Below are 24,812 nucleotides of genomic sequence, written 5' to 3' on the forward strand. Positions count from 1 at the left end.
AAAATTTACAGGAACAATTACAGTTTCTCTAGATGAAAAATATATGTTGTATAACTAAAAAAAACAGAGCTGCAAAGAATATCCTGATTTGGAAGGGACCCAGAAGGATCAGAATCCAACTCCTGACTGCACTGAGAGCAACCTGGAAGTTAAACCATACATCTAAGAGCATGGTCCAAATGTTTCTTGAACAATGATGGGCTTCGGGTAGTGATTACTCCCCTGGGGGACTTGTCTTAGTGCCTGACCACCCAGGTAACAATATTTATAAATAGTTATAGGTCTCCCTCAGCTCCTTAGTGATAAAGCATGATGTAGAATGTGAACTACACTGTGGTACACTGGAACCTGGGAATCACAAGATAGCATATAGCCCAGTAAATTGAGCGTATGGGCACACAAATGAGTTTCTACAAGGTGAGCTCAAACGTGAACTTGGAGCACACATCAGAAAGCTCACAGGCATTAAGGAGCACACATTCTATTTGTGCATCCTTTAGATGTGATATCACAGTGGTACTGAGAAGCCAAAATAACTACGGATCCATTGAGCACAATGTCGTTCCGAATGAGCCACCTTTTGCTATAATGAACTTCACAAAAAATTACTGTTCTGTGCATGTAGGCCATAACTGTACGTATTCAGACAATTACATACTGATATGAAGATGACAAAAAGTCTGCAGTGTCTCTACAGGCCTGTGTGTTTTGATACTGGGGCCTAGCTGCAGATTCCATTGTAGAGGTTTCTCTCATCTGATTTTTTGAAGTCTATAAGCTTTATGAGGCTTCCTACACCCACCGAGAAGATACACTTCCTCTGATTACTGTTTACTACTGCCTCAAGTGGCAGTTCTTTAAAATTGCGATTGTTAACCCGTGACTAACTGGGACACCATGAGGACCTTATAACAGTACTTGTTAGACACTCCACTATCACCTGATGTGAAACCAAGGAGTGCTTCTGCTCTTTAAGGAACATCCACTCTGTTTCCTAAGGACAGCTACAAGGAGCTTTTAAGATAGAGCAGCTGCTGACCTCTCTTGCCTGAGACTGCTCAGTGAGAGAAGACTTGCCCTAGTTGTTCTTCCCTCTTCCTATGGCTCTATTACTCCCTCCCTCCCCTTACTCTGCATAACTCTAAGAACACTATAGCAGTTAGCAGTATTGCAATATTACCATTAAATGAAAAGAATCTCACAGCTGTCCAGTGACAGGACAAAAGGAAATGAGCACAAACTGAAACACATCGAATTTTATGTGAATGTAAGAAAAACTGTGAGGGTGGTTAAACAGGTTGCTCAGGTTGCCCAGGGCAGCTGTGGAGCCGCCTTCTTTGCAGGTATTCAAAAGTCATCTGGATATGATCCTGGGTAACGTGCTGTTGCTGAGCCTCCTTGAGCAAAAGGGTTGGACTACACAATCTCAAAAATCTCTTCTAACCTCAGTGACTTTGTGGTTCTGTGTCTCTGCTACTAGGATGAACACAAACCTGCCTAGGTACACACACATTGAGTTTTTTAAGAACTAAATTCTCAAACTAGACCAACTACTGCTACTTCAGTTAAAAACAGACTGAAGTCTATCTCTAAAAAAAAATAAAAGGCATCTGGTTGCAGGTGCTATCAGAATGTTAGACTGGCATAAATTCTAAACGTCTATTAAACCATGGTAAAAAAAAAACAAATTCCCAAACAAACAAAGAAAGAGATAGGCATAAAGATGTGGTAGTTATACAAATTAAATAGTTGGATATTAAAAATCTGATGCAGATAAGAAGTCTGAACTTACCAAAGATTTAGGCAGCTTTACGTTCTTTTTCCTTAGTCTCTTGCAGCCACAACAATATACCATCAAGATTATGCTCAGGCTCCCAATAACACACACAATGATGATAACTAGTACACCTAAGAAGTTAAAGCAAAATCTACTAGTAAGTTTGGAAAAACAAGCTCCTGCTGTATCATTTACAATAACTTCAGAAATTGTAGTAGCTCAGAATGCTTAGCTGTAATGCCAATTTACTATCTTTTCTTACTCAAGAAAACTGATTAAACTTTTACTGAGTAAATAAAAATTAGCATGACAGAAGATTTTCAATTTGTATAAATATAATCATGTTTTTACAGAAATAAAGGAATTTTATAACTAATTTTTTGTTCCTTAAGAGATGACAGATGGGGATGAAGAGATCAGTACATTTTCCCTGTGACAGTATAATAACTAATTACACATAGTTTATGTACAATAAAAGTAAAATGCAAAATCTTCCAAAACATAGAATTCTTAACTTTTACCAGTAAGATTTCACTAGTCTGACTCTCCTTAATGTCCTCTCCCTCACTCATACTGCACCTCTTGTGTGTACAATAAAAGCACAGCTGCTTCTATCAATTTTATCTCTTTTCTCCACTGAAATTTCAGGTCATAATTAAGTAATATTAAAAACTTTGTAAGAGATTATCAGAGATATAAAGTTGGGTCACTAGCTGCCTTTTGTTCTCTTAAGAGACAAATTTCATGACCACAAGTTTATAGTCGTTTCAAAATGAAAAGTCTGCATACAGTGATGAGACTGAGCAAAAAGTGAGTTGTTAGAAGACACAAACCCTCCCACATCTAACTCAGTGAATGATTCATTTGTTATTTGTTTATTACACCAATGATCAGGTGCAATGGAAACAGGTTTTGTGATACCAGTGAAGCAGAAGAAGCAACCAAAAAATGTCAGGGTTACTTGAAAATTGTACTTGATCTTTAAAGGTCTTTCGAACTGTCAAAGTGCATATGGAAAAGAATGATCATACTTTCCCTGTTTTTCTATTCTCCCATAGGCATCCCATGGCTACATCAGAGCTCAAATACATGCTAGATCAGATCTCTGGTCAGATTCAGTATTTTCTTACTATAGTTTTAAAATCCGCTTACTCAATGTCTGCTCAACAGGAACAAGAATGCAGCTTTCCTCTGATGGGGTGCCAATCATCAGTTCTTCAAAAATTCCCTTTGCTGAAACACAGTAAGTAGAACCTTCAGCAGGAACTGCGATGTTGAGGCTACATTTATCCACTGTACAATTGTCTGCATAGAACTCTTCAATCTGCAAAAAACCAGAAGACACATTATATGATTTGACTCAAGAGAACAACGTTACAGCACCTTCCAACACTTCCAAAAACATTAAAACACTATTAGATATGTTTCCTACATTACCTATATCCCTTGCAAAAGCTGTGTGAACTTCAGCTATCAGCTTACTGGCTACCTTAAGATGTTATATTTGATCACAACATGCTATTTTCCATCTAAAATTTGTGCTGTTCATAGTCTAGATTCACATTCCTAATTCACTTATAAAACTTGAACCAGGATGCATATGAAAAAGGTAACTGTAAGTAAACATACCTACTATAATTTTTCTCAAGTTCACCCTCCATGATTGCTAAATAAACTGTTATCAATACCTTGAAAGGTAATTTTCTTAAATGAAAGGTCTCTCTAGACAAGTGAAAGGGGTCTAAGTAAAGTTACCAACATTTTAGCATGTAGGTACAAACAATAGTGTGGAATCAAGTAACTCTATCCTGTGTAGAGCTAATGCAATAATCTAATTTTTTTTAAAAACCATTCATTTGGACAACTAAAATCCAGACCTTCCAGTTACATATCTCACAGTAATGCACTCAACATTTTAGGATTTCAACTTTTTTCTTGGTATCTGTTTGCTCCATTTGTCATAGGAGCAAATGTCTTGTTTACGCATTTACGGTAAACAAGTGTTTTTAATTTGAGATTTTATTTTCAGAACTTACCTCATTTTCACTCTTCCGAAAAGTCACCAGGTACTCGAGCTTTAAATAAATGTCTTCAATACAAGAATGAGGGAATAAAAGATGGTAAATATCAACTACGATTTTATCACCATGCCTTGAGAGATTCAGTTTTGGTGGTCCTATTTTTCCTGCAAGACATTGCACCGTAGCACCATTAGGCCAAAGCTTTTAACATAAAGTATGTTATTTACAGTTAGCTTTCCAAACTTCATCAGAGATTTGAGAAGAATTACACGTTTATTTCAATGCTGTTAAATTGCATAGCTGTGCTCAGACCTGTCTGTTGCTTAGAAGTAGTGAAGGCATTTGGATACATTAATGAATTGGCTTCTAAAATGAAACAGATTGTCCATGAAGAATTCCACTGTTAAGCAACTCAACTCTCCTATACACATAAGGCCATAAAAATTCAGCTGACAACAGAAAAGACTAACAGCAATTTTACATACACATGAACAAGAACCAAACATGATACTGCTGACTAGATCTCCCCATAAATCACCTCAGCTAAAAACAATATTGTACTGAAACAAAGACTACACAAAAAGCCAAGCACATCTCACCTTGAGGAACAGTACTTTGGAAACCTGATTTCCCATGGCAGTGGCCTCTGTGAATTTTTGGTGTCTAATGATCTGACCGAACATGAGTTTCTTGTTCAATGGGAAAAGGACTTTTTCTCTTTTCTCCATACATGGCTACCAAGTTTCTGCAAACTGTCAAACTCAGCATTATTACCACGACTTCTGTCCCTTAGTCGAAAACTAGAAAGCAGCCCCTATTTCAAGGCGTAGGACTACTGGTTGGGAAGGAATCATAGCAGAAAACAAAGAGGGACTCCACTCCTTCAGCTCCAGCATTGCAGAAATCCAGCTCTATCTAAAGCATAGCACTAGTAAGAGAATTTCGTGGGCCACATTCTGCCTGAAAGGTGTATGTTGAGAATGGAGCAAGCATGAGTGGAATTCTCTTGGTCTTTCCTCACTCTGTAGAATTTCCTTTGCACTATCCATGGAATGCCAGGGCCTGCCACACGGTACTGCAATGGCCTGGATTCTAGACACAAAATTTACTTTTACAGTATTGATGTGAAAGACTGATTTTTCCCAAAGTAGCCCAAAGGATTTACATGAAGAATTGGTAACTTAGTTATCCAGGCACAGTGATATCCCACAGCTTCTAGACAGTACCCAATACCAAAGTTGTCAGTACATGGCATTATAGTGTCAAGCAAGGCATAACTACTTCAGTCATGCCTAAAGGTCCACAGTGTCCGGTGACAAGTTTCCTGCCCTAAATTGGTGTCTGGGACAGCAGGGAAGAATAAGGAAAGGATTCACAGAGTGCACCATCAGCATCACCTTCTTGCCTTTAGATGTTTTGAAATAATTATTCAGATGCCACAGCATCAAGGCTAACAAGTACTATGGAATCCTACTAAACAATCATCATGCTTCGTTTCATCCCGGCTTTAAGATATTCCCAAATGAGACACAATAATACAACAAAAAAGGATAATTATTAACTTTCTAAATTTTGGGAAAAAATTATAAGGTTTAGGTTATGACGCAACTTACCATGCCTTTGCAAAATAAATTCATTTGTCTCAACATATTCAGACTGTTGTGACCCAATAATAGCTTTAAGTCGAAGCCAGTGAGACGAATAAGGCTCACATATCTCCCCTGAGAGATCACAAAAATGAGCTGAAGTGTTCACACAAGTTGAGATGTTCTTATAGTCACCAAAACTGTAAAACAGACCAAGTAATAGTTAATACAATTTCAATTGCAGAATACTGTACAATACATTTCCTACAACAAAAAACTGTGAGCGTGGCCAGGTACTGGCAGATTGCACAAGCAGGTTGCGCAGTCTCCTTCCCTGGGGATATTCAAAAGCTGACTGGACGTGGTCTTGGACAACCTGCTTGGGCAAAGGGGTTGGAACAGATGACTTCAAGAGGTCCCTGCCAACCTCAGCCATCCTGTTACTTGACTTAATTTTGCCTTAATTTACACTTGGACAACCTTTACCCTACACGACTTCACTACATAGACAAAAAACTGACTGAAATTTAATGACTGACTGCTTTTATGTGCTTCCAGAGAATCTAAGGTACAGGAAATGACAAAATAGTAAGAACTTACTTGTAAGGCTTGATTTCCACAATAAAATGAGGAGTTTCAGACACAGGTGGATACTGCCAATGCAAAAGAGTTTTGAAATTTTCAGATCTTACTACAATCTCTGTTGGTGAAGGCACTAGAAGAAAGAGAGCAATTGTACTTTGATAAACAGACCTATTCAAGTACAAGAACAGTCAAATGTACTCCTAAATTATTCGGAAAAGGCAACATGGTAGGCATAAAAATCACAAATACTTCCCCCTCAATGAACTAGTTTGTCACCAGTACAAACACATAAGAGCCCTGTAAGCTGATTTATTATTCTCTCTCCTACGGAGACAGCTTTCATCCTGTTTGCAACCCAGAATGTCAAATAACCCATGCCCATTGAAAGCAAGTCCATCAGATAGCCCAGATCAGGTTCATAAGCAGTGATGATTATACCCCTGTGTTGGTATTTTACAGATATATCAGCAAGACAGATAGTACGAATTTACTCAAGTTAGAGGAGATTAGCCCAGCACCCGTCGGTTTCTCTTTCCGTTCAGAAATTCAGTTAGAGCAAGTGGAGGGTGAGGTGGGAAATACCAAAGCTGGACTATCAAGGCCAAAAGACAACAGGTCTGTTGGGGAAAGCCTGGATTCAACATGAATTTCTAACAATGACTTCTACCACTCCAGCAGTATTTTCAGTAACATGTGATGAGAAAAATGAATTACAAGCATTTGTAAGAAATTTGAACCCTGAAGCTATAATGTAGTTCCATATACAAGAAAGCATTCAAAGTACACTTAGTAAAAAGCATCTGAGATAATGTAGTAAAACAGCACAAAAATAAAAAGCAGCATTGACAGTTTTCCTTGTGCAGTAAGCATCTCTTCTAAACACAAACAGTGACACAGGGATATCGAGGGAGCAGCTGCAGGGGAAGGAAAATTACAGGATCCTGTAACTATTGAAGGCTGTCACATGACAGGAAGAGAAAAGAAATGAAGGTCACTCAACCAATTTTAACTGTTACTTCTCAGCTTCTCAATGCCTAGTTTGTCATCTTTAGCAATCTCAATATAGCTTGTACGAAATGTTGACGGGTAACTCGTATTTGATCTGCTCTAGGCTGCTGCTTGTTCACAAAGCAAGTGCTGCAACTTCACTCTGTGATATTTTGAGGGAAAGTAAACAATTTTCACATCTTGAGAGCAAGACCACAAATATAACACATTACCGAAAGTAATACACAGAGGCTGAGATATGCTATCAACCACCAAGGTTTGATACATGTAACATAGATACTCCGCAAATGGTTCTGTGGTTTATGCTTTAGTACGTACAAAAGTGGTATTTCAGCTATTGGAAAAAAAGAAACACAATCATCAAATTCACAACCACATGAAGAAAAAGGTGACAAGTTGACAGAAGAGGTGTCAAGTACACAAATGTTACTTCAAATATGCAGTTTTAAGGCAGAGTGTAGTTAGCCTTACTAAATTTATCTTTTGTGTACTATTATACAAATAAAACCGCTTAACAAAAGGGGTTGACCCCAGAGCACTGAAGGCAGTAGTAGATGTTACACTAGGACCCTTCCATCATCTCCCAAAGGTTTGGGAAGGTCACTGCTGACTGGACACTAGCCACTATCTGGACACTAGCCACTATCTGGACACTAGCCACTATCTCAGTGTACAAGAAGGGCATGAGGAAAGACCCAGGAAACTACAGACAACCATCAGGAACAGTCAACAGGGGTTCACAAAGTGAAAGTATGTTTAACTGATTTATTATCCTTCTACAATAAAGTCATCTGCCTAGTGGATGAAGGGAAGGCAGTAGAAGTACTTTTTCCAGATTTTAGTAAGGCTTTTGATAGTGTCCCTCACCACATCCTGAACAAGTTGTGGCATGTGCAGGTTCACAGTGCACTGAGTGAAGAACTGGCCGAAGGGCAGAGCTCCAAAGCCTGCAGTGAATGGAGATGCATCTGGCTCATGACCAGCAGTGTTCCTTGGGGCTCAATCCTAGGGCCTGTTCTGTTCAGTATTTTTACCAGTTATATGGATGCAGGAGTTGAATGCACCTTTGGCAAATTTGCCAGTGCTACTGTAATGGGAGGTGTTGTTGACCTTCGCAAGGCATGTGAGACCTGCAGAGGGATCTAAACAAATGCTCTTTATTGTCCAGCTCACAGCCACTGTACTCAGACTGGCTGACTTCTAATTGTTTCTCCTTCAGCCAGTCCAGAGATTGAGCCTTGGGACACCCCAACCTCATTTCATTCAGGCATCAAGAGTCTAGACCACAGAGGACATTGTACATTTTCAAAGTTCTAATGTCTAATCTTTCTAGATGCTACTTCTGCCTATTGCCAATTAAAATGCATAATACTTTACATGAACACTGTTTTACTTAACCCATGATGAAGAATTCTTTTTTTTTTAAACATTACACCATGTTCTATGTTGTTCAGCAGGCAAAACTGGAAGATGATGACATCAGCTAGTGCCACAAAGGTCACTTTTAAACATAAAACTCCTTTTAATTTATAATAAAGATAAATGCAGCAACACTCAAGGTGCAAACTCCAACAGTGAGAAAGTGTGGAAAAAGTGAGAAGAAAACTGATCAGCAATTCATGTTGTGATGCATTATACAGAACACTCAACAACTTCTAGTTTTCTTCCAGGTCAAATGAAGTGATTTCCATCCCCACTTCACCTTGCCTTGTAAGACGGCAATACTGGCTGACGAGAAGCCAATAGACATGGCAGCAAGAACACTCAATTTCACAGAAATTGAGATGTGTATGTGCATTGTAAAACAACATAAAAGAACTCCAGACAGCAACTCTACATCCAGAGAATAAAGCAATAAAAGAACATAAGGCGAGTCAGAGTCACAATTTTTTTAAGCAAACTAAAAGAAATTAAAATGTGCTTGGATTTTGAGGATAAAGAACTGGAATGCTGGAAAGCAAAGGTAGAAGTAAGAGAGGGGTAAAAGCAAAGACAAGCATGGTCACAGGGTGACCTAGAAGTTGAGCATTTAACAGAAAACAGACATGGGAATGCAACTATGCAACTGCACAGTTTATCTTAGCAAACTCACACTTGCATCAGTTTATAACTTGGACAGATATGTATTTATTTATATATATAAACAATCCACATTACTGCTGCCATATGCCATGGCAAAGACCCTGCAGGTGTGACTACTGTGGGATGTCTGTATACAAATAATCAAACATCTTCTCAATGTGCAATTATCTTAACTAATGTATTTAAGATTAAGTACACATTTACATCTTTAGCAAACTTGCACAGCAGACATTAAGGAAATGTGTGCAGAAATAAAATGCCAAACTCCACCAGAAGTGGAGTTTTTTTACTGCAAGTATCTGCTGCTGCTTGATTTCAGGTTGCTAAGAAATAAGGAGGATGTTGGGTTGGGTTGTATTTTTGTTCAGAGTAACAGAAGCAAGTGTAGCTGGTGGTATCTTCTAAGACTAAGACACTAGTTAGAACTAATCCACTACTTACACACAAGATATGATGCAGTTCTGCTTCAAAAGCATCCATCACAACATCCGAAAATGCTTGCTTTTATCTACAAGTGTAACTTGTGAAGAACAAGTCTAACTTGTCTTATTTAATACATTCACTTCCTCAAGTCAAGAACACCACACTGCACATCTCTCACAAATCTCAGCTGGGTCAGACATATGCAGGCCATATAGACATAAAGAAAGATTTCTATAGTAGTTTGAAACTTGACTATCTTTTTCACTTCTGAATACTACTACCTATGGAAAGTACTTACGAAATACAAGTTTGAAGCAGCCATATATCCAATAAAATCTATTCTTAAAGCATATGCAGAAGGACTTAATGTTTTTTTATATATGTAGATGTTCTAGCTGTTCATTGAGCTTCAGCAATTCATTGCTCAACAGCAAAAATTAGTTCAATGAACTGAACAACTGAGAGGCGTAAAAATGAGACAGCCTTTCAGCTGATGTTTATACCTTACGCAACTCCAAAATTCCTTCTCTCATTCTGGCAGAAGCCGTGAGGCATTCCTGTATACTCAGAGGCTTTCATCATCACTGTTCACAAAAGTGGAATTTAACTGGAAGTGCAATAATGCACGTAACAGAATAGGGCCTGATGAATCCAAATGCAGACTTTACTGTACAACTATCTGAGACAACAGTGACCCTAAGAGCCAGAGAGTTGGTTTACGTTGTATGTGCCTTTTAAACATCATTTAGACACTGAAATACAGATAGAAAGCACAAATTCAAAGCTTAAAAAGACTGAAAAAAACCTAAGTAAAAATATCTTTTGAAAGCTTGCTCCTTTTTGAGATTTCCATTAAAAACAAACTAATCCTTACAATCCACAAGTGATACATCATACGAAACCAGTTTTAAGCCACTTCAGTAGGCCAAGAGGGACAAAAGCTTGAACTCTGCTGTGGATTCATGCCAAGTGGGTAACTCATCATTTAAAGACAGCCAGCTGCAACGCTAACAGATCAGTCCCTTCCGGGCCCCTGACTGGGAAAACAGTGTGCCTCCCTTGTGCCAGCCCTGTGCTCTACTTGAGCTCACACATCCACTTTAACTCCACCCAGAAAGGGTAGTAGTTTTGATTACTTCACAGATGTAAAAAAGTCCTTCTCCTTAGCTTTCACCACCACTGAAAATGAAGACAAGGGAAAAAAGACCAGAGAAATTTGTACTACCCAGAATGCTTCTGCAGGACTCTGCAGCCATACACAGTGAAGAAAAAAAAAATGGAAAAAAAAGGTTACAAAAAGGCAGCCAATACTCTGAAAAGTGGATTCAGAAGGCAGCAAGTCAATGCTAAGGATGAAAAATAGCACATAAAAAGAATTCAGTCTGTCTCTGAAGGCTGCATTTCCTTTGGTTTTTTTGGTGCCCAACATGGGACTTGAAGGGTTTGAGATAGTGACATATCGGATTGGGATGTACTAGATTAAATTTATAGTTGTTAGTGCTGTTTAGCTAGTAATGAGCAGGCCCCTGTGCTTGCCATGGGGCTCGCCTTCCTGACAGTATATCAGAATCTAGTACTTGTTGCTTTCACTGCTTGCCATACCGCTTATCAGCTTCCTGTATTCCTTTCCTGGAAACATTCTCATAACAGCCAGAGCAATGCACCAGGGCTGGCAGGTGGCTGCTGCTTTTCTGTGTTCCTGTACTGGACAGGACCTTTGATGTGAACTTGAGTTGAAGGTACCGTTACATGTGAATGAGTCCAAAATGGAGCAGAGATCCACCTGCAGCCCATGGAGGACTCCATGCCAGAGTAGGTGGATGCTGAAGGAGGACTGACCCTGTGCTGAGCAGGTTTGCCGGCAGGACCTGTGACCCTACCAGAGACACATGCTGGAGCAGTTTGTGAAGAACTGCAGGCCATGGGAAGGACCCACACTGGAGAAGTTCAAAGAGGACTGTCAGTGGAAGATCATGCTGGAGCAGAGGAAGCAAAGATTCCCTTGCAGACCATGGTGAAGCAGGTTGTCCCATGAAGCCCATGGAGGACCATGATGTGGATTACACTAATGGCAGGCTCTAGCAGGAACCCCTTTTTGCAGCCAGGCTCTGGACAAGGGAAGGAGTTCATTGCAATGTTAAACCCAATAACCTGGCACAAAAGGACCAGGGGTGAAGATTGTAATGAATGTGCCTTTAAACTGTTGTAAGCCATGATTTGTGTTACAGGAATTGCTATAACAAGAACCACCAGAAACAAGGGAGAAGCCTTACAAGAAACAGTTGCAATGCAGCAGTGCCCTGACCTGGCTTTGGTGCTCACTAATTCTAAGTAACACATCACCCCTCCTGACCCAAGAGAACATCACAACAGAGCCCAAAAGTCATGGAGTAAATAAGTTCAACAGACGTTTTATGGACATTTTGCAGGGGTGGTCCATAGGCTAAGGGAATGATACCTGTGCATTATATCAAAGAATGGGAAGGGTGCTGGTGGTTAATGAAGCTATGCTAACAGTGTGGGACCAGGGCATGAGGTAAATGGTATGGATACGGGGTAGAATGTGCTGGTTTTAGCTGGGGTATAGTTAAAATTCTTCACAGTGGTGGCATGAGGCTGTGTTTTAGATTTGTGCTGGGCACAGTAACAATAATATAGTGATGTTTTTGTTATTGCTGAGCAGCACTTAGACAGAGCCAAGGCCTTTTCTCCTTCTCATACTGCCACACTGGCAAGAAAGTTGGGGGTGCATGGGAGGCTGGGAGGAGACACAGCTGGGACAGCTGACCCCAACTGACCAAAGGGATATTCCAGACCATATGATGTCATGCTCAGTATATAAAGCAGGGGGAAGAAGGAGGAAGTGGGAGGGACATGTTTGGAGCGATAGTGTTTACTTGTCTTCCCAAGTAAACATTACAAGAGATTGGGCCCTGCTCTCCCAGAGATGGCTGAACATCTGCCTGCCTATGGGAAGCACTGAATTAATTCCTTGTTCTGAACAGCTTTTGCTATCTCTAACAAACTGACTTCATCTCAATCCATGAGTTTTCTCACTTTCACCCTTCTGATTCTCTTCCCATTCCCTCTGGTGTGGGAGTGAGCAAGCTGTTTGGGGCTTAGTGGCTGGCTGGGCTTAATACCATGACAAACAGTCCACTAATCATTTAGATCCTCATTTCAATCTGTTCTGAATCAAACAAAATTGGTCTGTACTAAAGCAGAGCACAGCCATCTGGGGGCTAGAAGAGAGCTAGGAGCACTGCCCAGAACCACAGGATAGAATCTGAGCAGGAAGGGGTCAGATCTCAGCACAGGCTACAGGAGCACAAAGCACCTCTCATGGCAAGAAGTGGAAAATGGCTGTCAGAGAAGGGTCTGTGCCCTCTGCCATGTTCTCCTTCGAGGTAGCACACCTGGGTTAGCATGCACCCCATCCCTTCTATGTATGCTTCTGGCAGGCCAGGCACTAAACAGCCCATTCCTGCTCCTGTCAGACTGCTGGAAGGGAGACTGCCTGTCAGCTGGCTTTGGTGGGGAGTTTGGCAGACTGGCACACACCAAGCAGCAAGGGCTGAAGAAATGTTGTGCCTGCTACTTGCCCAGCCTTCTCCTAAGTGGCAGAAGCCACACAGTGTATGTGGAAATGCTTGCATGTGCTTGCCTTCACTCGCTTTCATTTGTCCCTCCAAAAGAAACACAGGACGTACATTACTCTCGTAATGTCACTCCTGTACCTTGATGGTACTTACTTGACAAAGTTACTACAAACAAGCTTAAATTAATGCATGTAACAGCAATTCTATGCAGAAGGTTCTACCAGAAGTTCTCAAAAGATCTTAAATTCAAAAAAGAATTAATCTACAAATGAAGGGAGTACAATGATCAGGGGTAAAATTTAAAGCTTTTTTTTTTAATATTTAGTGAAATGAACATAAATTATTTCATAAGAATAAAGAATGAACACTATACATAGTATTTACAGCATTTTTACAGCTTCTATTTACGACATGATTTTATTTTCTTAGGGCTCAAAGGTTTGACACTGTTCTATGGAGCTTTTAAAAGCACTGTTTATGATAAAAATCTCCACAAGATGGTAAGTTGTATGGAGATGAGAGGCAGACTCACATCACTATCTTAAAAAACCACAGCAAGTTGCACAGAATGGACACTAAAAAAAATGATGTAATAGTAGAAGCTAAATATTGTTTTATCTATTTTATGACTATTCTTCGGTTTTATTACAGATGAGAAGTCATTATAATAGATGATATCTAAACACATAACTTTCTACCATCTAATTTGTTTTTGTTTTCAGCTGGACAGACAATTGCTATGACTGCCAGTAACCTGAACCATAAAAGAACAAATCAAGACCACCTTGATTATCACATATAACAGGAAGTCAGTTGCACAAATGAACGACACATGTCCTTGGAAATCTGGCTTTCAATGTGCAATAAGCACCTGAACTGCTACCACAGCATCCAAATCTTCTTCTAATACTGTAATCTTGCCCAGAGACTTCCTCTTGCAGGATACTAAAATAGAGACTGAGAGTTCCCATCAACAAGTGCCTAGCTCCACTGAGGAGTCACGCTTTGCATCAATGCAAACACATTAGACACTCAGCTGTAGGAAATGCAGGAGGTGTTGCAACACCTGTTAGGTTGTCTGGCTTTTCTAAGGAAAATGGTGTCTTACAACAGAATGTGAGGATGACTGGGCATTTCCCCATTACATACTCAGTCTTGAGATAAGTATTACACTACTGGCATACGGAAAGCCCTGCTAAGACTTAAGAAAAAAAAAATCATACAACTGTTGCCAATGAAATTCTGGATTCCCCAGTACAAGAGAGACATGGAGTTCCTGGAGTGGGTCCAGCAGAGGGTTCAAAGTTGTTCAAGGGACTGGGACATCTCTCCTCTGAGTAAAGCCTGAGGGGACTGGGTCTTTTCAGCCTCAAGAGGAGAGGACTGAGAGGAAACTTCATCAGTGTTTACAAGTCTCTGAAGGGAGGGTGTCAAGAGGATGGAGCCAGGCTCTTCTCAGTGGTGCTCAGCAATAGGACAAAAGGCAATGGGCAGAAACTGATGCGCAGGAAGTTCCATATGAACATGAGGAAGAACTTCTTTACTGTGCTAATGACCATGCACTGGAATAGATTGCCCAGAGGCTGTGGAGTCTCCTTCACTGGAGATATTCAAGAACCGTCTGGACATAATCCTGTGCCACATGCTCTAGGATGACCATGCTTGAGCAGGGAGGTTGGACCAGATGTGGTCCCTTCCAATCTGACCCATTCTGTGATTCTGTGTGTGAAAGCATCATAAACATCCTTCAGACTTCCCCTTGTACTTCAACTCTTCCACTGTAAGTCAGCAAATCTGCTTGCATCAATATAATCATGATAAGAACATTGTATAAGTCATTACACATTCAACTAATATACAGCAATATCAATTAGAATTCACTTCATGGGTTTTTTTTTTTCACTGAAAACCTAAGTTTTTACTTAAATGATGAAGTCTCTGAAGGGCATGGTTATAACTGGCTGAGACCAACCCGAGTGCAAGTCACCAGGAAAATGCTGCTTGTTTTCAAAACCTAACTCAGAAGCATATTCTGCTCCTTTGAGCTGAGGGTTTGCTACACTCATGGGCAGAAAGACAAGATTTTTGCTTCTAGGAAGCTTGCTACATCACCTACACCACAGCACTGCCTGTACTCTTACACAGAGATAACTGTTCATGTGTTGTGCTGGATTATAGCAGGTTTTTTTACAAGTGATTTACTGGTATTGTGGTTTTTATCTTAAAAATGCTTAATACAATGTAAAAGTGGCATAGTTTACTAGCAATAAAAGCACACCCTTAAAAGAAGTTAAGTCAGATCATGGAAGACAGTATTTCACATACCGAGTTACCCTACCACTCAAATATGGAAAAGAAGGGAGTTTCCCCTGCAAGATTTACAGATTAACAATCAGCCACCAACTCATACAAACTGGACAGTCAAGATGTAAACTTGGGACAAGGGACAAGAAAGCAGGCAGATTACCATTTTTAGTACTCTTAGTCCACATAAGATAAATTTAAATAGACTTCGATATGGTGTGGCCCATCCCCAAGGGCAAGCAAGTTCAGTCACTTCACCTGGGTATGGCTCTAAACTCCAGGACATCTCCACTTGCAGAATCCAAGGAGCCTGGGCACACAGCCAGCATTTCTGTGACCTACTGCACGTAACGTTTCAGGTAAACGGATCTTGCTTAGTTTGTGAAGCTCAGGAGAACAGTGCTGCATTTATCTAACGTGTGGGCATGCTTCCTATATCGAGTCCTTTCATGAAGGGCATGATGTGCAACACCTGTATACAGCTCTCAATACTGCTAAAAATTAAATCCATGTTCTCGTTTGACTTTGGATAGCAATCTCTGGTTTTAATGAGCTGTTCCAGCTTGAACGTAAACTTGAAACCTGACTATTTCTCTCATAATTTACTTGCCACATCTCTGCACAAACAGCTCTCCGCTGGCCAGCCACCCCTTCACCCCGCCAGCACTTGGCCGAAAGGTTCCCCCACACGCGTGGTCCAGGCCACGAGCCCGATGCCTTATTTGCGCTCCGCAGCCCCGTGCTCCCCATTTTCGCACTGAAATTCCCAGCCTCTCTGCCTCTTTGGACACGTGAAGTTACAAAGCACAGTGGAGCACGCCTGTTCGATGCACACCCTGCTCTGGCTTTTGCGGAACAAGACGCCCAAAGACCTTAAACAAGGGCTGATGCCAGCACCGCACGGCTGACGGTGCGGGCGCTTCGAGACGGCCTCTCCGGTAAGGCTGAACCGAGAGCGGGCTCGGCCGGCGCCGGGGCTCCTCGGAGGGACAGCACGGCACCGTCCCGGGGAACAGGGGGGCGACGCTCAGCAAAGCGGGGCGCGGCTCCCCCTCGCCGCCGCCCGGCTGCTCGCACTCCCCCGCGCCCGCAGAGGGCGGCGGCAGGACACGGGTCGGCGGCCCCACCGGCAGCGCTCGGTCACGGAGCACTCCGGGACGGTCCCGCCGCCCCTCAGGAGATCCGTGCTGACCAGAGATAGATCGGTCGGCCTGCCCCTCCCGTCCCGTCCCATCCCACCCCCGCCCGCCCGTTACCTGCGGGCGGCTGCTCCCCGCGGGAAGCCGCGCTCCGGCGGGGCGCCAGCAGCGCTGTGAGCGCCAGGAGCAGCGGCGGCACCCGCATGGCGTCCGGCAGAGCCTAGGGCGGACCGAGCGGACACGGCCCCGGCTCCTCCTGCCCCACCGCGGCCCGCTCGCCTCCACCCCGCCCCGCTGCGGCGCCTGCGCCAGGCCGGGAAGGGGCGGGATGCCGGCAGTGAAGGGGCGGTGCGGAGGTCACTGCCGGGCGGTGCCTGAGGGGCGCCGAGGGAAGGGGTGGAGGCGGGGGTTGCGGAGCCACGGAGGCGGAGGGGGTTGTGGTTTGGAGTTGGCCCTGGTCCGAAGTGATAAACGCGGATGTCGGCCTCTGCGGTGCCTGCCCTGACTTTATTAATGCTGTGTTTTAAGTGCTGTGTCATATCTGTCAGCCCCAGCCACTGGAAAAGCCTCGTCCTCCTCATCGTCACGTTGGGACTTGTGCTCTCTCCCCATTTTTTAAAAAAAGCACAAAGTGTTTACCCTATGGAGCGTTTCAGAAACAGTACTCTGAATTAATACATGTAGAGGAATCCTAATTTATGGTGAGAGACTTTATTCTATTTTTGCAAATGTGTATGCACTTCAAAAATTTGAAGTGCTGCAAAAGCAGGATGGAGACTTCAACTTTTTCCACCCTCCTGTTTCTATGTCTCCGATCCAGTGTCCCAATGCCAGGTAATTCTGCACCTTAACCTTTCAGACTCGAGGCCACCCTGCGCCAGATGAGTAGATGAACACAGAAGAAACCTCTTCTGCTATGCACCACCCCAGCTGTGAGGAGGATGTAGCAACTTTTTAAGCCGCTGTCAGACATTCTGCAAATGACACATTTTCTAAACCTAAAATGGAGGCACCTTGAGGGATCCTTGACACCTGCACATCTCAGGCTTTCAAGGAGACAGAAAGGAGGAAACAGAGCCATTATGGTTACACTTTCTCATACCTGTCTTGGAAAAAGTTCAGCTGTTCCCTTGCCCTTATTTCCTGCCCCAGACTTTGTCTCACTTTCTGAGGAAAGGTGTGAAGAAATTGATTTTCTTGCCATCTACTGTCCATATTTGCAAAACTGAGAAGACTTCAAAATTTGCTGTGTGGGGAGGAATGAGTAACAAGGGGAGGGGAGATCAGAAGCCATCACTAGATACTGAAGAAAACACCTCACTGTTACAGCCTCAGAAATTATGGTGTTCCCACAGGTGATGAGGTGGTGCTGTGGGGTGTAGGATCAGCATGGGATAGAGAGCTAAACCAGCTGTGCTAAGGCTGAAGAAAATGGATTGTGAAACTACACTGACATTATGTAGTCACACTCAGACTGACCTTTGTGCTTAATACAAGTGCAATAACAAACTTAATGTGAGTACAACAAGTGCTTAACTGTCTTGATTGAAGTATTGACCATTCACTTGCATGTGAATTTTAACTTCCTGCATGGTGACATGCTTGCCTGATATTTTCTAACACAAAATGTATTTTCTGGCACATAATGACAGGATGAGAGGAAATGGCCTCAAATCGCATCAGAGGAGGTTTAGGTTGGATATTAGGAAAAATTTCTACATTGGGGGGGTTACCAAACATTAGAACAGGCTTCCCAGGGAAGTGGTTGAACCACCATCCCTGGAGATACATAAAAGAAGTGCAGATGTGGCACCTAGGGACATGGTTTAGTGGTGGACTTGGTACTGTTTCATTTGATCTTAGGGGTCTTTTTCATCCTACATGATTCTGTGACTCTATGACTGAAATTATATTTTGCACAAAACTAAGTAGGAACAAGGAATCACTAGCCCTGGATAGAGGTTAGATGTTCTAACAGTCATATCAAAGGCTAACAGCGTGCCTAAGATAGTTGTCACATAAACAGAGCTTAATAAGGTTGTGGGTTTTTTACGATAATACTGCACAGACTTGACAAAACATGAACGATGAAAGCAATGAGTAAAGATTAAACTGGATTTGTATGGAAGAAGTAAATGTAATTCCAGTTATGAGAGCTGTTCCTGGCACACCTGCTGCCTGTGCCACCAGAACCCCTGTGCAGTCAGTGGAGTTCATCCCCACTAAAACATTGCAAACTTGATAAAGTTTTTCCTTGTCTTGTTACACACTGGAAAAGAAAAAAAATTGTGATTATGTAAAGCATCTTGTAACTTCCTCCTTTGCACTTCTTCCCATGCTCAGCCCAAGTGGTGATCATGTGCCTTTCTGTCAGAAAAGGTCCTGATGAGATAAACAACTTCACACATTGTGGAACAAGTTTCCACAGCCTTTTGCTTGCTTGTTTGCTTGCTTGCTTTTTTAGCTATCACTTAGTTGCGTCACAGTTATTGTGCCTTCACATGCATGTGCCGCAGCGTTTTTGCTATCCTTGCAGAAGTAGGTACAGGATTTTCGCTTCACTTAGTCTGAAATGCCTGCTCCTTTGAATCACTGTGACAGTCTTTGCTCCACCTTTTCCTTAAATGTCATCATAAATAGAAATCACAGACACAAAGAAGTTATCGCTAACCAGAACTTTCCCCATGATTAAAAGCCCTACCTGTGTTCACCTTCAAAAGGCAAAAGCAATCAGACACCACCTCTCCCCGCAAAAGAGATGAAATAAAAAAGTGCTAATTAGTAAACATTTTACTTCTATACATCCCATTAATCTTTCAACAAGTTCACTTATCTTCTCATACAGACTTATGGCAAAAATATGCATTTTGATCTTCCAGGAGTGTCATTCCTAACTCTGTAACAGTCATTTCAAATTTATGCCCATTTTTATTCTCCTCAGCTACCCATTCTGTCCAAATTCACAGTTCCAAGAGCCACAGAACTGAGTCAATGAGCCTTGAAGCAGTCTAAGCCGTGCTCTTATCAGAGACTTCTGTCATTCGCTCCAGAGGAGAAAGAAAATGTCCCACTACTCAGGAAATTATCTCTATCCTAGGATTAGAACTCTTTTAAATGCCCATGCTGCATATCCTGTAATTAACTTTGCACTGAATCCTAAAGGAAGAAGATAAATAAAGCAGTGTGAAACTTGTGGTATCACCAATTGCTATTACTAGTCTGGTGGCAGCTGACTAGAGTGGCTGCCTCTCCAGCAACAGTGAACTCTACTTATAAGTCAAACATCAAATCAAAGACAACAGGTTTAAATGAGGCTGAGGAAGGTACCTGCTAGAAACATAAGGGGAAAGAAAACAAAGAGAGAAAGGCAGCATGGATAGATTAGAAAGATGGGGTTCTGTGCTGATGAGAAAGTCTCTAAAAAGCTGCAGCGTTTTCAGCATTATGGCTGCTCAGCTGTAGCTGCTGCACTGGCAGATGACCTCTCATGCTCTCTTACTTGTGTTTGTCTAATGCATGGCTGATCTGATATGCACCCTGAGACAAAACTAGCATAATGGGCAGTAATGCAGACCAGCTTTTACATGGCAGCCAGACTGCTGTCAGACTGGGACAGGTATGCTCTGATGGTTTGGGATAGAGAAAAAGTAATTAACATTCATCAAGTAAAGGAGAGGGCGTAAATTTAGTTGGATCTGTGAATAAGGTAAAAGAAGAAAAAACAGGAGCTTCTCGCTTTCTTAACTATATTTGAATATTCTGAGATCCTTAAGAAAAGAGAAAACTTAGAGACAGTAACTTAGAGACAGTTACTGCATTTGGGAGGTGGGTGTTTGTTGATTTGTTTTGCTTTTTTTCTCCTTATACTGTAGTCTGTTGTGCTTTATATGTTAAGTTTAAGCACAAACCTTCCTTTGTGTTAGTATGGTTGCTAGTCATATCCCCAGATACAAGTCTGAGTAAAAGGCTAACCACCTTGCTTGGCAAAAATAGCATTGTTACAGGAATGAGACTAATATTCCTTTTTGGTTAAGAGGTGAGTTGGGTTTGTGTGGCAACATTTTGGTAGCAAGGGTGCTACAGGGATGTCTTCTGTGAGAAGCTGCTGGAGGCTTCCTCTGGGTCTGATAGAGCCAATGCCAGTTGGCTTGAAGATGGACCTGCCACTGGCCAAGGCCAATTCCATCAGTGATGGGGGTAACACCTCTGGGATAGCAGATTGAAGAAGTGGCAAAGTTACTGTGCAGGGGCAATTTCAGCCAGAAAAGAGAGGAGTGAGAACATATGAGAGAAACAACAGTGCATACACCAAGGTCAGTGAAGAAGAAGGGGGAGGAGGTGCTCTATGCTTCAGAGCAGAGATTCCCCTGCAGCCCGTGGTGAAGACCTGGATGAAGCAGGCTGTCCCCCTGCAGCCTATGGAGGTCCGTGGTGAAGCTGTCCCACTGCAGCCCATGGAGAGATCCCGGAAGGTGGCTGGGACCCCATGGGAAGCCTATGCTGCAGCAGGTTTGCTGGCAGGACCTGCAGACTCTTGGAGAGAGGAGCCCACGCTGGAGCAGGTTTGCTGGCAGGACTTGTGACCCCACAGAGGACCCACACTGGGGCAGTCTGTTCCTGAAGGACTGCATCCCATGGAAGGGACTCATGCTGGAACAGTTTGTGAAGAACTTCAGCCTGTGGGAAGGATCCATGTTGGACAAGGTTCATGGAAGACTATCTCCCATGGGATGGACCCTATGCTGGAGCAGAGAAAGAGTATGAGAAGTCCTCCCCTTAAGGAGGAAGGAGCTGCAGACACTATGGGTGATGAACTGATTACGACCCTCTTTCCCCATCCTCCTGTGATGCTGCCAATAAATTAATTTTCCCCAAGTCAAGTCTGTTTTGCCTATGATGGTAACTTGTGAGTGATCTCTCCCTGCCCTTACCTTGACCACAAGCCTTCCTTTGTACTTTTTCTCCCCATTGATCTGAGTAGGGGAGTTATAAAGTTACTTTGGTGGGCATCTGGCATCCAGCCAAGGTCAACCCACCACAAGAGATAGGGAAGGGGTATCTATGTATGTCCTTCCCTGAACATAGAAGGAATTTTCTGGGAAAAGGTACCACTAAGCTAGGTGCAAAAATGTCTTCTAATAAAGAGTCCCACCTCCTCAAACAGGCTGGCATCATGATCTGCATCAGAAGAAAAGATGTTGCGTCTTTTGTTCTCTTTCACTAATCCAGTGTCTCTGTCTGATGTGGAAAGTGCCATGCAAAATAATTGCCAAATATTAGCTATGTTTTAGAGATACTGCATACAGTGCCTTAAGAATCCCTTATTATTCCATTATGCAAATAAATCTTATACAGACCGCACTGTTGTAAGACTACTGGGGACAAACTAAAGAATGCCTGTTTCGATGAATGTTGTGAATTTCTAAAAAGCGTTTTCATAGCATTAGCAAAGTATCACGATGGGAGATACTGTAATTCTGCATGGTACACAATGATTAAAAAGTCATAGCAGAACCATCATGTATAGTCAGGATAAGCATTAATCCATTCATGCCAAATTAAGTATTGTTTCTTGTAAATCTGTGTAGGTACTATTCAAAAGTAGAATGGAATTACAAATAATGAGGAGGTCTGAGAACAGGCACAGATACTTTTGACAATACACATTTTACAGAATGAGATATTTTATGCAAAAAAAAGTGAGAACCATAAGGTATTTTTCAATCCTCCTGACTGAGTGAATTCAAACAAATTTATCTACGCTTATAATATTTGTTGTGATTTTACTGATATTCTTACTTCATCGGAGGCCCCTTTATTTTAATTTAAAAGTAATCTAAGAAACATTTTCCAGTCAGAGCAAGGTATGCAATATATTCTCTTTGGCAACAACCACAAGAACATGATATCTGACTGACTGGAGTGCTGAGCCAAGCAGTAGGTGTGTAACTCACATCAGCCATTTGAAGTGCTGGTTTTGCATAGTGAGGGTATTGTAGGAGACAGGATGTGAGAATGAGACTTGGGAAATCAGCAACGTAAATCCATAGGAAACCAGGCTTCGTTAATTCTACTGGTCAAAAAATTTTGTTATATGAATATGTGTTTGCTAAAGCAAGCTCAATTATCTGAAAAGGGAGGAGGCCAAATAAACTGTAACTGAAAAGAGTAACAGAGGAAGAAGGTGGAGTCAAATAGAAACATCAATATATTAAAATGCCAGTGTGTATACTGGTACTAGCCAAGCTTTTGTTTCTTTTTCACAAATATCCAAAGAGAATTAAACAACTATTGCAATAGGTGTTGTAAGGTTGATCAGCAACAAGAAGAGGAAAATGAGGATTTTCAGATACTCATTTGTGCATAGTGTTATGATTTTACCCTTAGGTGAAGTTGAGATGGGATATGCCTCAGTTCAGGATCCACATGGAAAAGGGGTATTCCTGAGCCCGGATACTGTTAGGCTTGCCTATGGACATGTGTTGCTGATAGAGAGCCTCAGAGAAATCTCAAAAGACAGACACTAGTTTTCAATTAATTTTTTTTTAATATGTTTTACATATGCACCCACCTTTCCAAATTTATCAACAATTTTTTGTTACCTTAACCTTTTGTTAGGTATAATTTGTTGGGCTTATGCTTCTGTCGTTTAAAAATAACTACTAATATTTGATAAATTAGAGGTGGGTTAGGAAACTGGCTCGTTGATTGAAGCCACAATGAGTACATGGTCTTTATTCTATGCAATAATTTCTTTTGTTGGGAAACTTGCTGTTATTGAGCTGTGTGCTAATTAACAAGACTGTGGACAATGATATCAGATGCTTTTTATCAGCTAATAAACTGTAAATGTGTTGAATTCAGTAGAAAGAGGGAAATAGCAATTCCAGCACTTGAGGAAGCAGATAGATACCTTCTGCAGCATTGCACTGGGCTGCTCATGTCTCCCGAGAGGACAATGCAGTCAGGAACAGGGGCTGAAAGGAGCTATTCTGATCAACAGTTGAAAGTGGTATCCTCTCATCTGAGGAGAGGCTAAAAGTGCTTGACTTGTCCAGTCTGATAAAAGAAAAGGCTGAAAGAAAAGGCTCCTCTCTGTAAATATATTCATGGTTTTCAAACCAAAAAATAAAATTTACACAAAATCAAGAAATAGAAAATGTTCCTGCCAGAATTAAGGCTGAAAATTAGAAGAAGGTTTCTGATATTCACAAGATTAGAGCTTGGAACAGTTTCCAGTTAAGAGTAATGGGAATTAAAATGTGGTTAGTTATAATAAAGGTTATTTATGTTATAAATAATTACTTGACAACGCTACCTGCTATAGCAGTGAAAAGTGTTCTGGAAGAATGTATATAAATATTAACTGCTAAGAATATTGTATTTGAGAACTTGTTTTTCTTGCAAAGTGTATAATTGATATCCTTCAACCCTTTTTTTTAAAAAAGTTTCGTAGGACAAAAATCAAACTACACCCCCATAAGAGAAAAAAATCTTCTGACAATTCTTTGAAATAGTAGTTGCAAAAGAGAAATAAAACCTGGTGAAAGGAGAAAAAACCCACTGGATTTAATAAGGAGTCTTTCTGATTTCTACTGGCCATGGGTTTAATTTTTAAGTGTTCTGAAACAAAATGCTCAACAAAGCTGCACACAGACTAGATAGTTCAAAGATCTGGCACAATTCTGACATAGCAAGATGAATAAATGAATGTATACATACACTGTATCAATTAAGAAATTAGTTGTAAAAAACAGATGTCAAGAATGATTTAGATTTTATAAGACAATTCATGAGACTGATCTTTAACAAAGTTACACAGCATACTGTAGGATGTAAGTAAAACACATTGCTATTCAACAAACAGGCAACTAACCAACCAATTAGTAGTTTGTGTGATTTTGTTTTTCTGAATTTTTCCTCACAATAAACTTTTCTACAGTTCTTTATTTTTTCCCTGAAGAACAGCATGAAACTTGTGGTGGTTTTCTGTGACTGGGAGGAGAACCAGACAAAGCCAAGGAGTTCAACATCATGCATATGTCAAGAAACAGGAAGTGATGTTAGAAAAATAAATTACTTGGCAGTAGAATTTCCTTGTTAAGGTTTAGGGCTTGATGTTCTTCAATGATCTCAGACCTAGCAGGAAGTTAACAAAGCTTGGGAAGAAGGGTGTACTGCTGATAGCGAACACAAAGAATACCAAATTTACAGGAAATAAGGACATTTAGCAGAAATCCTTCTCCTTAAGGGTGGGTTATCACAAATTCCCAAGGCAAGAAAGAAAC

At 41.4% G+C, this 24,812-nt stretch overlaps 1 protein-coding gene across 3 annotated transcripts in view; it reads right to left on the reverse strand.

Annotated features, from left to right (window-relative positions):
• The window catches only part of IFNGR1 (interferon gamma receptor 1), a 32,046-nt gene extending 15,302 nt beyond the window's left edge, over window positions 1–16,744 (reverse strand). For 2 of the 3 annotated variants that reach the window (XM_027633540.1, XM_027633525.1), the window contains exons 1-6: window positions 16,642–16,744; window positions 5,985–6,099; window positions 5,412–5,596; window positions 3,814–3,962; window positions 2,930–3,101; window positions 1,793–1,908 (exon numbers count right to left, since the gene is read on the reverse strand). In XM_027633540.1, coding sequence (XP_027489341.1) covers window positions 1,793–1,908; window positions 2,930–3,101; window positions 3,814–3,962; window positions 5,412–5,596; window positions 5,985–6,099; window positions 16,642–16,729 — 825 coding nt within the window. In that variant the 5' untranslated portion in view covers window positions 16,730–16,744. The remainder of the gene's footprint in view (window positions 1–1,792; window positions 1,909–2,929; window positions 3,102–3,813; window positions 3,963–5,411; window positions 5,597–5,984; window positions 6,100–16,641) is intronic. The other variant, XM_027633533.1, reaches the window with a different exon arrangement.
• Window positions 16,745–24,812: the final 8,068 nt, after the last annotated feature.

The sequence above is a fragment of the Corapipo altera genome, unplaced genomic scaffold (genome assembly GCF_003945725.1).
Source record: "Corapipo altera isolate COAL_440 unplaced genomic scaffold, ASM394572v1 2b, whole genome shotgun sequence".
NCBI lineage: Eukaryota > Metazoa > Chordata > Aves > Passeriformes > Pipridae > Corapipo > Corapipo altera.